This window comes from Rhinopithecus bieti, unplaced genomic scaffold (genome assembly GCF_001698545.2).
Source record: "Rhinopithecus bieti isolate Rb0 unplaced genomic scaffold, ASM169854v2 scaffold_7398, whole genome shotgun sequence".
Classification (NCBI taxonomy): Eukaryota; Metazoa; Chordata; class Mammalia; order Primates; family Cercopithecidae; genus Rhinopithecus; species Rhinopithecus bieti.
The window spans coordinates 265,500-280,678 of record NW_016805783.1 but is presented as its reverse complement, the minus strand read 5'-3'; the positions used below and the strand labels follow the sequence as shown (position 1 = coordinate 280,678).

General features: G+C 34.2%; 1 protein-coding gene across 7 annotated transcripts in view; it reads right to left on the bottom strand.

Moving 5' to 3' along the window:
• Nucleotides 1-15,179, bottom strand: part of INTS6 (integrator complex subunit 6) — a 111,035-nt gene that overhangs the window by 82,308 nt on the left and 13,548 nt on the right. For all 7 annotated transcript variants that reach the window (XR_001885928.1, XR_001885929.1, XR_001885930.1 and 4 more), the window contains one exon: nucleotides 5,277-5,366. Coding sequence is in view for 2 of the 7 variants with exons in the window: in XM_017873733.1 (XP_017729222.1) it covers nucleotides 5,277-5,366 (90 nt within the window). In the remaining 5 variants the exon portion in view is untranslated. Of the gene's footprint in view, nucleotides 1-5,276; nucleotides 5,367-15,179 lie in introns of those variants that run through there.

Below are 15,179 nucleotides of genomic sequence, written 5' to 3'. Positions count from 1 at the left end.
TTATGGGAGGTAGAGGAGAGAGCTATGGTGTTTTTAATCATTTCAGATACTAGAAACTGATTTCAAAAATTTCTGGCCTGTGTTTTAATCATTAAGAATTAAATGCACATCATAATTATAATCTTTGCCAGTTAAAGTAAACTAAACCCATTTACACTGCCTAGAATGATCCGTATCTCAAAGAATGGTGGACTTTTGCATCAATTTTTGAGAACCGACAAGTTGGAAAAGAAGACCCCAATCTACAGCCATTTGAATACACAGCTGAGACTACTCATTCTCTTTCTATGAAGACATACCCTTCTGAATATCTATCTCATGAAGTTGTAAAAGTAGTTGTCCTAGTTAGGCTTAAAAAGCTGGGACAGTTAATAAGAAAGTAAAACTCTTCCCAACAGATTACTTTGGCTGCAAATATCTTCTCTCAGTGTTAGCCTCCACGGCAATCATAACGTTGATAAGAGATGCAGAAGAACTCATCAGCATATAGAAATCTCAATATTTGAAAGACAATACTACTATTAGCACTTTCAAGGAAGAGAAAAATAACTGCTACACTATCCTGGAATGTCATTCATCGCTAAGAAAGTACTGGCAGGATTTCTTCTGGGCTCCTTTATTGAGCAATATTCGTTAGCCATGTGTTCCTGGAATCATAGTACTGAATAGTTTCCCATTGCAAAGCAGTACTAGAGAGGATTATCTGCAGATATCAGAAGAAAATCCTTTTCAATAACTCTAATTATAATTTGTTGATTCTACCAAAACATTTGATATATCAGTTATATAACATGACAAACAGTACTGAGTATCTGGACACAGGTATGTTTATCAACATCAAAGGTAACTACTAATGAAATAAGTAATATAGTTTTCTCATGTTTCAGAATTCAAAGTCCTATCTAACACACTCCTCATAAGTGAAAATGCTGCAAACAACCAGTTTTATCAGATAGTTGCATTAAAAGAAAGGCCAAATATATACACATAAAATTCAATCCAAACAATCATCAAAAATCCTAAACAGTTATCCAAAAATACTACACTAGAAACACATTCATGACACCTCAGACAATGGCTTGGACTTTGATTAAATGAGGCCCAAGGATATAATTAAAATCATAAATTAACGTAAAATGATCATATACAGCTCAAGATTTTCATTCATAATACAGCTATTACTTTTCTTTCCTAATTCATAACACATTGCTAAGTGACGAGCTGTCCCAGAGAACAGTATTCCTACATTTTTCTGACAAACAAGGTGTAAGAAATTGGTTCATTTGGGCCTATATATACTTAGCCAGGTCAAGAGACAACAAGGCACCACGTTTTCCTAAGGTTACAAAACTATTTTCTAGGCTCAAAACAACTTTACACTGAGCTTCTTCCTAAAATTCACAGATATAAGGTAGGAGCCACACCCTATGCCAAATCATCCGTAAGATTCTTGAATTCAGTCATTCAAAAATGAAATTATACTATAAAAATTCACATTATACAAGATTTGACACACTAAAGGTAATATTAACCCTTCCCCTGCTTTAGTACTCCCACGCACTTAGTATGCATCCCTATTTTATCATTCATAAAACCATTTAATAGGTGATTTCCCCCATAATACTGTGAACTTAAATATTAAGAACCAGATATGTCCTGTTTATCTTTGTTATCCTCATTGCCTAGAAATGCTCTGGTCATAATAGTTTTTCATGGAAAACTGAATAAGAACAGAATACCAAAAAGACACTTATATAGAAAACTGAAGTAGACAAATACGAAATCAGGTAAATAGAAGGTAAACTTTAAGAACACACAAAATTAGAATCAAGCAAAAAGGCAGTAGCCATATGAGGAAGAAAGCACTGGTCTGGAGGTGCTGGAATGTGTTTGGAATTGATAAATTCTAATCTGGATTTTGGCAGTAACAAATGTTATAACCTAAGCAAATCACTCCGACTCCCTGGATCTCAATTTCCTCATTTGTAAAATATAAGACTAAATGAGTTCTATATTTCCTCAAATGACATAAGGATGATTTTAAAGCAGCAAGAACATTTACTCCTGTAGAACAGATATAATACACAATGCTGGATGACATGACTCTTAAGCAAAGGATATCATACAGGTGGAATACACAACTCGATAACAAGTAATAGGTCATACCAACAGCAGCCACAAGCCAACCAAGAATTAAGTACACACATCTCTAATGTGGAAATTAATGACACATTCACACACTGAATAAATCTAAAAAAGAATCAAGTTCTGCCAGAGGCAAAGGTTGAGAGATGTGAAAAGACAGAGATATAAAGGCAAAATTGTTATTCCCTAGTAGGAACCAGAATACAGATCACATCTAGCATTCATGCACATGCACAATACACACACACAAGAACAATACAAAAAGCATCTTTATGCTTTTCTATGAATTGAAAAGCTCCTTAAAACAAATCACATAATTATTTAGGCTAGACTATTTCACAATATCTCACAATATTTAGCAAAAATTAATCTAGGATAACTTTCTCTTTGCTCCAACAAGAGAGTCTTGTTGGTACATTAAGAAGAAAACGTGCAGGGGATCAAAGACGTTCCTAACCTTGAAACAACTCAACGGCCTATGTTCCTTCCAACTTCAAAATAATTTACTTTTGCTTTAAAACAAATGCACCTTCCACCTCAGATAATAAGTTGCAATGGTAATCAGTTTGGAACTTGACGACTACCAGATTCAATACACCAATGTTTATAATCAATACTTTTTAAAAATATAGGCTCTGTTGTCGATACTATGCCTCTCTGTGTCGATACGATAGAATTGTAAAAGATAAAAGAGAACTAAAAGGTATGATCTCTGCCCACAGGAAAATCTTCCTAACCTTACTAGCAAGGTAGTTTCAGGTTATTATAAACACGTTGCCCTATTTTTTCAAAATCCTTCCCAAGGAAGACACAGGAAGAAAGGTGAGCAATTCAAATACACATGTATATTTCAAGATATTTTTAAGCTAGAAGAGGTCCCCACAAAACAAATTTTACAAACAAAACAGATCCAAACATATGGAAACAAAATACATTGTACCCTAAAGGGCATTTCTACAAAGGCAGCAGACAGTACCTCAAATTGATCACCTCACACATAAGAATACTTTACAACAGAAAACAGAAACGACTTCTCAACCAAAATCATTAAGGATAAAACGAACATTCAAAAGACTTCTAATTTATTAATATGTAAAGTTGAATGAAGCGGTTAAACTATTATGGGTCCTATTAAGAAGAAAAATTAATTTAAGAGCTTCAAATTTAAAATGAGTTTCTTCTTTTTTTTTTTTTTTTTTTTGAGATGGAGTCTCACTCTGTTGCCCAGGCTGGAGTGCAGTGGCACAATCTCAGTTCACTGCAACCTGCGCCTCCCAGGTTCAAGTGATTCTCCTGCCTTAGCCTGCTGAGTAGATGGGATTACAGGCGCGCGCCACCACGCCCAGCTAATTTTTTTGTATTTTTGGTAGAGACGGGGTTTCACCATGTTGGTCAGGCTGGACTCGAACTCCTGACCTCATGATCTGCCTGTCTCAGCCTCCCAAAGTGCTGGGATTACAGGCGTGAGCCACCACGCCCAGCTAAAATGACATTTTTACATTTTTATTGCTTGCTTTTTATATAATCCACGTCTACCTGTTTCTAAAAGTAGCAGAACCATAATTAGCTGTACATGTCAACTAATCTAAGAAATCCCAAAAGCCCATCAAGTTCAGCTATGGAGCATTCCATAAATTATATATAGACTATAAATTATTTAATCATGGATTATAATCTACCTAAATATTTCAGCTCTATCTCCATGAATTACATCCTAAATTAACTTTAATATCAACTGTTCAAATAAAACAATTTTAGCTCTTTTCCCCCAAATAAGAGCAGAGAAATACATTTCTTTAGTGGTTCCAATGGCTCATGAAAGAACAATACTATGTACTTTTCTTTACAGCCTACTAACTACTTTCATATACATTATTTCAGACTTCAAATAACCCATAACCCTAGGAAGTAAGGCAAATGTTATTCTCTTTATTTCATGGAGAAGGATAGAGATTAGGAAGTTAGGTCACTGGTACAAAGTTTACTGCTAGAAAGTAGTTAAAGACTAGGACCCACATGCCCTGACTCCATGTCCAATTTATATTCCACAATGTCACACAAATAAAATAATTCTAAAAGCTACTGAACTTAAAATGTATAGTTTTCCTGCTTAATTAAACCCTTATAAATATCATGGGAATTAAGATACTAAAGCAAATGCAAACCATAAAGTGCCATCGAAACAATCACCTTTCTTTATCAGCCCATGTTAAAAGCAGTTCAAATACTATAGTAAAAACATCTTAAAATTTAAAAAATCTATTATATTCATTATACCACACCACACACAACTCTGCATAACGAATGTTGGTGCAGAATAGGTAAGGTTAGCTATAATTTTTTTATACAGCTGGGTGCAGTGGCTCATGCCTGTAATCCCAACACTTTGAGAGGCCGACGCGGGTGGATCCTGAGGTCAGGAGTTCGAGACCAACCAGGCCAACATGGCAAGACCCCATCTCTACTAAAAATACAAAAATTAGCCGGACATGGTGCCTCATGCCTGTAATCCCAGTTAATCGGGAGGCTGAGGCACAAGAATCGCTTGAACCCGGGAGGTGGAGGCTGCAGTGAGCCGAGATCGTGCCATTGTACTCTAGCCAGGGCAACAAAGTGAGACTCTGTCTCAAAAAAAAAAAAATTTTTTTATAATACATTTGACTTAGAGAAAACAAGAATGTCCAAAAACCTTACTTTTCCTAGTCTTAACACCTCTTCTCGGCTTTGCTATACTCTAGCCAAGGAGTTTCCACAGTCGTTGGACTGCCAACGACAATCCACTCAAATATAGGGAGAAATTATTAGAATGCTATTTTCCTTTTTTTAAATCTGAAAAAACAAAGAAATTCATTTTACTATTTATGATACAAACTGACACTGTCACCCTCACATAACTCATAAATACACATGCAAATGGGGTGTGGGTATGCTCAAACATTTGTCATAGAAGAGATTCTTATTCAAGAAAAAAGGAACACTGCTACAAACAAAGATGGGCCATAGGAGACAGATGACTCTAAACTGCATCAAATAATCAACAAGAGAACCTATTAAAGGTGTTCAATATCCTACACAAATAAAGGATTGTTCAACTGCATTTGCATAATCCATGTAACATAAGCACAACTTACCTCATCCTGAACTCCACTGGTGGTAGTCAACTTGCTCCCATCAGTAATTGTGATAATTATTGCTGGCTCCAAGAAAAAAGGGTTTCTTCCCTAAAGTCAAAAAACACATTGATCATACAAAGGTTTGGACTTTGGCTTAACAAGTAAAAAGTCAATTCTCAGAACAGCATATATACGATCTCCCTTTCTAGTTTCATTTTACATGTAGTATATACCTGTTTGTACGTTTTAAGGAAAGATATAGAAGGACACATAAACTAAACAGTGATTAACCCTGAGAAAGAGGAATTAGGTAAAGAAAAGATGGATTTTCACTTCTTTATAAATTTGCGTATTGCTTTCATTTTAGAGGGAGTATATTTATGTAACTAAGAGTATTTAATTTGTTAAAAGGGATCCTAGTAGTTCAATTCTAATAATTTGATTTTTGTAGATATTATAAATTACAATAAAAAAAGAACATTTCTTGAGAAACTTTCTTAAAAAGGAAGGCAAGACAGTAGCTGAATATTACCATAAGGTACACATATAATCAAAATGTCTAAGCAAATAACTAGGTAAATGGTTTGAAAGATTTTAAGAGCTAGTTCTATGGAAATAGTAGGGCTACTCTAAACTCGGCAAAAGTTTAACAGTACAAGATGAAAAGTTAAAAATGGTTACCTAAAGAAAATGCTTGGAGAGAAAAGTACAAAAATAGTGGTAGCAAAAGCAATGGAACAGAGTAGCATGGGCTCTCAAATGCTCTACATAGAAGGTTGAGATAACTTCAATAGCTTCCATTCAAACCCACTCTACTAGCACAATGATCAGTTCTAGGCGACATACCTGGTAAGGGACTAAGACAAACATAAGCTTGCCTTTTACATACAAATGGCTCCCAACTGAGGGACTGACAGAACTAAGACCAAAGGATACAAATTTCAAGAGGGTAAACCCTGTATTTGAAATCAAAGATATCAAATTCTCTGCCACTAACGGTACTAAGAATTGAATGAAGCTTTCTTGGATTAAATGTAGAACCGCGTATGACAATTTTTTAATGTGCATATGAGTCACTTGGAGATCTTAAAAACAAAATGCAGTTTCTGATTATATCTGGGATAAAGACTAAGATTCTTCATTTCTAACAAGACTGGCAGCTAGAAGACACTAATAGCCACAGACCATACTTAGAACAACAAAAATGTAGAAGAGTTAGCATATAATATTCTATGGTCCTATAACCTTTCTAACTCTCAATTCCTATTATAATATACATAACATTTGTCAAAAGAATTAAGTTAATTATATGATTATAACCTAATCATCCTAAAGTGGGAGTGGGGGAGATGTAATAGATCGTCTTGATCAAACCATTCAACTTGTAAGTGACACATGCACTTTTCTAACTGGTACCCAAGAAAAAAATGGTTCCAGAGGGAGAAAGATTCCTTTGGTTATATAAACTTAAAATATGTTAGATATAATCTCTAGAAGATTCTAAATGCATAGCAACATTAAAACGTCACAGGAGTCTTGCAGGGAGAAAACATGAATTAATTTATCCCTCCTTCTCTGTAATATTCATGTTAAATAGAACTCATTTTGGGGAATTATTACATTATATTGTCTCTCATACCATTCACTCGCAAAATATATAATAAATTCTAATAATACGTCTTCTCAGGCAATGTTCATTCCCAACTCTTAGCTTTGATTGTTTCCCTAAAGTAGAATGTTTTTCCTCTTCTCTCCTCAAAGCTACCCAACTCCTACTCATTCCCTAAGGCCCAGTTTAAATCTTTGTATTTTCCACAAAGCCTTCACAGATTACTCTGGCCTTTAGTAATCACCTCTTTCCCTCTCCATATTCTAATAGTGGTAGTTTTCACACTTTAAATTAAATAAGAAGGTAAAGAAAATGTTTCTTTAAATAAAATTAGATTTGAGTGTTTTCATGGAGCACAGTTTGAATACCACTTCCCTACAACATCCTCTCACCTTTTTGAATAATTTTTAATTTAAATATGAATTTAAATACACACCATCTTACACAATGTGAATATACCTAACAGAACTATACACTTAAAAATGGTTAAGACAGTAAATTTTGTTGTGTTTTTTACAATTAAAAAAATACACCATCTTGTATTGTTTGTTATTTTTTCATGTGTTTGAACACGCTGAAGGCAAAGAGTATGTCGTATTTCTTTCTACACCACTAAGCAGGCACTGGGCACAAAACACTTCAACTTATTCACTGACTCACTGATTATAGCTTAATACAAAACGGCCTGGGTTCACAGAACCATTTACAATTACTCAACCTTCAACAAGATTCAAAAAATGTATGTTACCTTTACCTCAATATAAATGTGTACTCCCCAAACTCAGTGCATAACAACTCATGAATTTGCTGGGCTACTAGGTTATAAAAAGGAGCACTATCTCCCTCTTGTGTCTTTCAGCCATTCACATTGGCCATTCAAAGATTTATTGAGTGGTTACTATATATCAGGTATTGTATTAACTGTATGATAGATAATCTCTACTCTCATACATAATAAACATATGTACATATGACAATAAATCTCTCTTTGTCTCTACCAGTAGTATTTTAGCTCAAAAATTCCCTACGGGAGATAAAAAAACCAAGAGGTCCTAATTGCTTCAAAACTATTTTATCTTGCTTCCACCCTTAAGCTAAACTACTTATTTGAAAAACAAATCGGCAAAGCTCTAAAAGCCACCACAGCATGGATCCAATACTTGTAGTAGGGTCTTCTATATCACTTCTACATTTTAACATAAAACAAAATCAGGCTGGGCGCGGTGGCTCCTGCCTGTAATCCCAGCACTCTGGGAGGCCAAAGCACACGGGTCACTTGATGTCAGGACGGCGAGGCCAGCCTGGGCAACACCATGAAACCTCGTCTCCGTCAAAAAATACAAAAATTAGCCAGATGTGGTGGCACATGCTTGTAGTGCCCAGCTACTCAGGAGGCCGAAGCAGGAGAATCCCTTGAACCCAGGAGGCGGAGGTTGCAGTGAGTCAAGATCATGCCACCACACTCCAGCCTGGGCGACAGAGTGAGACTCCATCTCAAAAAAAAGAATCAGATTTTCTGACCAAAAGTCTGACACCCATTCACTTTTATTCCTGTATAAGCACAGAGAATGTCATACTTCTAACTAAAGAAAAATAATCTACCATGTAGCTGACTCATATAAATGATGACATCTACCCGAAAGGTAGTACTTTCTAAAGCCCCATAATATCTACAAAATCAAGTTAAAATATATTAAAACTTGACAGAAAGTCTGAGTTATTAAATTTAATTAAGCTAAATTCAAACAATAAAACCAAAGTTATTTTTTCTTAGACAACAAAACAAAGCTTTTAGTTGAAACTTGACTAGTCTTACACAAAATACTCTCCAGAGGCTACCCTTAAACGGGCCTGAAGTTACCATAATAACAGTAACATTACTGTTATTATATTGTCTTGATAATAACAATAAAGCACTTATCTCATTTGACCCTAAAAAACCTTAGTGAGGTAAAATATTCAGGGAGATTAAATGATATAACTCAAGGTGGCCTAGATGGTAAGTGGCAAAGCCAGAACCTTATTAAGATGTTCTAATTCTAAAATCCACATGGTCTTCCTGCACCATCTGGAGGTCCTACTGGCAGCTGCTAAATTCTCTTGGATATAATTCCATACCAACCTGGATTGTGCCATATTTACCCAACAAGGAATGGTGTTACAATCAGATTGTTTTGTTTTTAATATATTCTTTCTGCAATAAAATTAACTGTAGTAAGATTATTCCTTTACTTGGTAGATTCCTGTGATTCTGTAATTACTTAGCTATCAATTTCTTTATGTATAAAATCAATGTATTCTCCCCAAACACAAACACACTGAAACAAAACACTATATATAACAATATTTACTTTTAAAAACGATATAACTTCAACTTTCAGAGAGTATATACACAAACACAAGATAAAATAATAAGTTCTTTAGTGACTTTAAATTTTGGCAAAGTCAGATAAAGATCAAACATAGAAAAGAAAAAAGAAAAATACAATCATCCTCACTGTACCAACTATCCCCTGCCATGCCCAAGATTCTTTCCTCTCTAAGATTAAAGAGCTTAGTCAAGAATCACACTAAGAAAAGCAATAATCAGTTACTATAAAAATTAGAATAATGATTAAGTGAATGTAATTTATACACATAAGGTTTTATTATTTCTTCAGGAAAAATGTATCCCCATCTCTATTATATAAATGTTTGACATTAACAAATTTATTTAAGCATGAATTTCTAAATCACTAGCAGAAAGTGAACATGTAGCTCCAAGAAAGTTTTCTTATATACTATTTTGCACTGTTCCTCGCTGCATAATGCCATCTTTCTCTGTCAACACTGTTTACCCAGCAAATTAAAACACAGTTTTAGTTGTCTGCCAGTACTATAAGATTTTTGTCATGTTTTACAAAAAAATAAAGTTTTAATACCTCCAAAGTCTAAAAGAAAGTTACAACTTAATTACTGCAATATAATGTTGTTCACTATCTGGTGTCAAGCCTATGCAATTTAATAATTCCCAAATCCTTATATTTAAGAGCAATTATTTTACATTGTTATTCCTAAGTATGTTTATAAAGTCACTCAGTTGGGAGACAATCCTTTAGAATTTATGTCAATATTCACCTTGGCCATAAAGTTATAAATAGCCTTCATCATAATTACAATAAGATATATTAAAAAAAACAAAAACAAAAACAAAACTAAGCTCTGCTACAACAAAGACAGCCAGTAGAGGGACTAAAAGTTTACTTTTGCTATTAGCAGAATAAATTCACATTTTACTCTCAGAGCAGTGGTTCCTGTCATAAAGAAATCCAAACATATCACTAGAAAATACAATGCAAAATATAATGTTCTAGCTCTAGAGCTACTTACTAACAGGAGTCAATCTTTCTGTCATTAAAAATTTTTCATTTTAATTTTGGTCAAAAACCTCAAGTAAGAGTTCTGCCACAGGACAATACAAAGCAAAACCTTTTACTTCACTTAAAATTTCCTATTACAGTTCCCTCAACAACCAATTACCATGGTGTTAAATTACTCAGTTAAAGCATAAAAATCTCAATAAGAAAATTTAAAGAATATAATTAACATAAACAGATATTATCTACTAGAACCTATGTTATTTTTGAAAGAAAATGCTTTTGAAATGTTACAAATTATTTTGAAAAAAAATTTTGAAAATATTAAAAAAAGGTAATTTCCTCCAAATATAAACTAACCTGATCTCAAGAAAAGAATTATTTTCACTTACCTAAGAAACTGAAAAATGTAGTGGAGGAGGGGCATAGGAATGTTACCATACCCTTTAACAGGTCATAAAATCTTCTGATGTGCTAATCATGTTTGTCAAGTCAGTAATTCATTGTCATTAATACTGTTAATTTTTTTAAAGGTGGAAGAGGTTCATTAAATTATGGTGATAAACACACCAACTGGGTAATAACATACTACAAACAAAATAAAATTACTTAAGTCAATAAAGGCCTGACGGGCTTACATTTAATTAAATCAATATTCCAAGGCCAGAATTACAAATTTTATGTTTGTTTTAGATTTCAGTAAGATTATTACTTTTATTGTTAAAATCTCAAGTAGTGTAGTATAAATGAGTCTTTTGATGTCAAACTCTAAAATATTCATCTTAAGACATTAACGCTTGTAAAATAATACCTTTGACCACATAAAAAAGACCTCTGAAGGATACATTAGAAACTGGTTAGCAATGGTTGCCTCCATAGAAAAGAAGTAAACAACTGTGTGACTTTTATAATACTTCAACTTTTCTAACCATGTGCCTTTATTATACGTTCAAAACAAATACTCTTCAAAATTAAAGTGTTTAGTATTCTAAAATAAAACCTGCTAGTATATAAAAATCTGGTAACAGAATACATTAAGGTCTACAGTTACAGCAAAACATGTTAGAATTCCACAGTATAAGAAATATATTTTTAGTTTCAAGTAACTCCGTTACACAAGTGTGTTCCAATACAATTCCTTTATTCAACCACATAATTCCTTATGTTAAAAATACAACAGCATTAAAAACAGATGGAATACTACTACTTGAACAAAAGCAGGGAGGAGTTCCATACATTTGTTTCAATGTAATGACTAAAGAACTCCATCCTGGAATTTGATTTAATAATAGACTGAAGAGTAATAATGTAAGAAATCGTAAGTCACCATAAGAACTGAACTGCAGAATTACTAAAGTTTGACTTTGTAAAAAAAAAAAAATTAACATTAGGGAAATTCAATAATTGATAGGACTAAGTATAACTGCAAAAGATAGTAATATAAACTCACTATATCTAAAATACTAATAATTTGGCAGAATTTGAGTTTTATACTTGAACTGGAATCTAAAGTTTGAATAAAATTAACAAACTGCTCTGGGGAATACCTAAAAAGTAGTGCCAGGCAAATAGTGTTTATGCTGGCATATAAGGAGTAATTAAGCTATCAGAAATACAACTTTACTTAATAAATAGTAATATTGTAAGAATCTAACACATACATTACATGAACTGGGGCCAGGCACAGTGGCTCACACCTGTAATCCTAGCACTTTGGGAGGCCAAGGTGGGAGGACTGCTTGAGGCCAAGATTTCAGGATGAACTGGGTAATAACAACTTGGGAAAATTTTGTTCTAATGAAGCATGTAATAAAAAACATGTTAGAAATATGTTTTTTTAAAAACAAATGTATACATAAAAGCCAAGATGTAAACATATTTTCAAAAGATAGGTGAATGGAGTTATACAGCAATAATGGTACAATTTTATTTGACCTAAAAGAAATCTGTCTAGTCTCTCATGATTAATCACCTCCTCGGGTTATTGACTGCCACAAAATCTACAGATACCACCTTTGTGAAAGTCTGGTTAAATCCCATCTTGAACCCAGCACTGAGTTCAATTTTAAACACTATCACAAGCAGACCTTGAATGCAGGGCAAAGAAGCAGATGAAAACCATTCTGGTTACTTCCTTCTAAACATCACACTACAAATATGGTCTCAAAAAAAAAATAAAAAATCAATTTCCACACACAACTGTCCTACAAAAGAAGATGGCATTCTATGACAGCCTTCTACATAAATATCTTAAAAGACTACAACTGAAAATGAAGAACTGCCTAATAAATGTTTCAGATCAGAAGTTAGCAATAAAGCATTAAATTTTAAAAAGGAAAAAAAAAATCATGATAAGCACTTGGAAAACTCTGACAGTATATTGTTTCCCATATGCTATGGCTGAAGGCCAATCTGAAAATAATCGGTAAGGTATAAGATGAGGCCGGGCGTGACGGTTCACATCTGTAATCCAAAACTTTGGGAGGCTGAGGCAGGAGGATCACTTGAGGTCAGGAGTTCCAGATCAGCCTGGCCAACATGCTGAAACCTTGTCTCTACTAAAAACACAAAAATTAGTCAGGTGTGGTAGCACTTGCCTGTAATCCCAGCTACTGGGAAGGCTGAGGCACAAGAATTGTTTGAACCTGACAGGCAGAGATTACAGTGAGCCAAGATCATCCCACTGCACTCTAGCCTGGGCGATAGAGCGAGACTGTGTCTCAAAAATAATAATAACAAAAAAAAGACATAATGTGAAATTAGTTTTAAGGGGCCCTGGTTTGTAAAAAACGTGGATTTTTTGTTTTCAAGGAAAGAAATGGTACTAACCCAACTTCGCTAAGATTTTTTAGGAGGAAACAAATTTCTCTAAATCCATTACACAAGTATATGTACGTGAGTAAAAGTTTTTAAGAATCCATTCTTGCTAGATTCTGACTGAAACACGTATTGATGCTTGTGCTAAACACCTTCCCATGTGTTTGTAGATTTAAAATTTTCAAAGCAGATAACATTTTCAGGAAACAAAAAGATCGTACTACATAATACTTGTGCTTATCATTTAAAAATGTTTTATAAGCCTTCCTAACTATACATACAAATCCACCAATAGTTTTACCTTAGAAATGCACTTCATGAAGCAGCAGATGTCACATATGGATGACTGCACAGATTGCTACATGTTTTAGAATGTTACTATAGCTCATTAAAATGGAAACTTTAAGAACATGGCAAGATAATCATTTGTTACGTTAAGATTTCTATTCACTATAATCTCATTTGTGATTAGATACTACCCATTCTAATTAACAATAAAATTTAGAATAAAGACCTTCTATTCTTTCTACTACCTATTTAGGCCTGATTTTGTGGATGCAATCTCTTGGTTTTCCTTTCTAACTTATTGGTTTAAGAAATGTGATTGCACAAAATTCAAAATTTTACATTCATTATTTCATTATCTGCCAAAGTATGTAAATGAGCAAGATAGTTCACAACTCAGAAATTACCAGAGGACACCAAGACATCATTTTGCTAATTCCTGATAATCCAAAAGTAATGTACCTTGTCATTATCTTGCAACATCACCGTCACTTGCAGCCTAACCTTTCACACTACATATTCAACTATCTTCAATTCCTTATTTAAAAGAGATTTTCAATTATTTCAGAATAATTCTGCTATTAGATGTTTCCAGTGTTGAAACCCCAGAATAACCATAAGACTGTTGTTGTTTCCTAGTATGTAACAAGGTTCACTCACTTTAAGACAAAGGGAAAGTTTTACTCTAACACACCAGCATCAATCCTGTCATTTCCTAGCTACAAATTGCATCACCTAATAGTACTACAATTACTTTTTCTCACATATTCAGAACTGTTTTCATGTCCATAATAAAGTTTTATAGAAAATATAATCCTTCCAAGGACCTTCACTAGGAGTCCCACACCTCATTTGGGCAAAACTAATAGAAGGAAGATGTCAAAATGTCACAGATAAAACAGGCAATAAAAACAGGTATGTAAAGGCTCGAATAATTTTTGAAAGGACTAATCACTAGACTGACATAAATTTGTCCGTTGGTTACAACTAATCCTCTTAACTGTGAGATTTTTTAAGTTATAGTACTTTTCATGTACAATTATCTCTCTCCATATACCAATAATCAAATTTCCAATCATATATGCCCTTTAAAAAAAAATCTTCATACAAAAAAATCCTTCCTAGGCCTATCCTATTATGTTTTTTCCTACATAAATCTACACAACAAATAAAATGAATTATACATTTTACACTTGACATTTCTTCTGCAGAAGAGCACCACCCTACACCCCCATCCCAACCATCACCAATGTGAATTCTAAAATATACAAAGTCCTAGAAATAAACTATAAATTTTCTTAAAGAAGTTTAAAACCTTTCTTGCTCTGAAAATTACTTTAGCTAGAAAAACTGGATAGCCACTTAAGTCTTCTCATGATGCATGTACAGTAACACACCACATAACGTTTTGGTCAATGACAGACCACCACATGCATGACAGTGGTCCTGTAGGATTATAACACAGCTGAAAAATTCCTATCACCTCCTGACATCTTAATGATCCTGACCCTGTGTGAGCCTAGGATAATGAGTGAGTCTTAGTTTTTAACAAAGGTCGGGCGCGGTGGCTCACGCCTATAATCCTAGCACTTTGGGAGGCCGAGGCAGGTGGATCATGAGGTCAGGAGATCAAGGCCATCCTGGCTAACATGGTGAAACCCGTCTCTACTAAAAATAGAAAAAAAAAACAAAACTAGCCGGGTGTGGTGGTGGGCGCCTGTAGTCCCAGCTACTCAGGAGGCTGAGGTGAGAGAATGGCGTGAACCCAGGAGGCGGAGCTTGCAGTGGGCAGAGATCGCACCACTGCCCTGCAGCCTGGGTGACAGAGCAAAACTCTGTCTCAAAAAAAAAAAA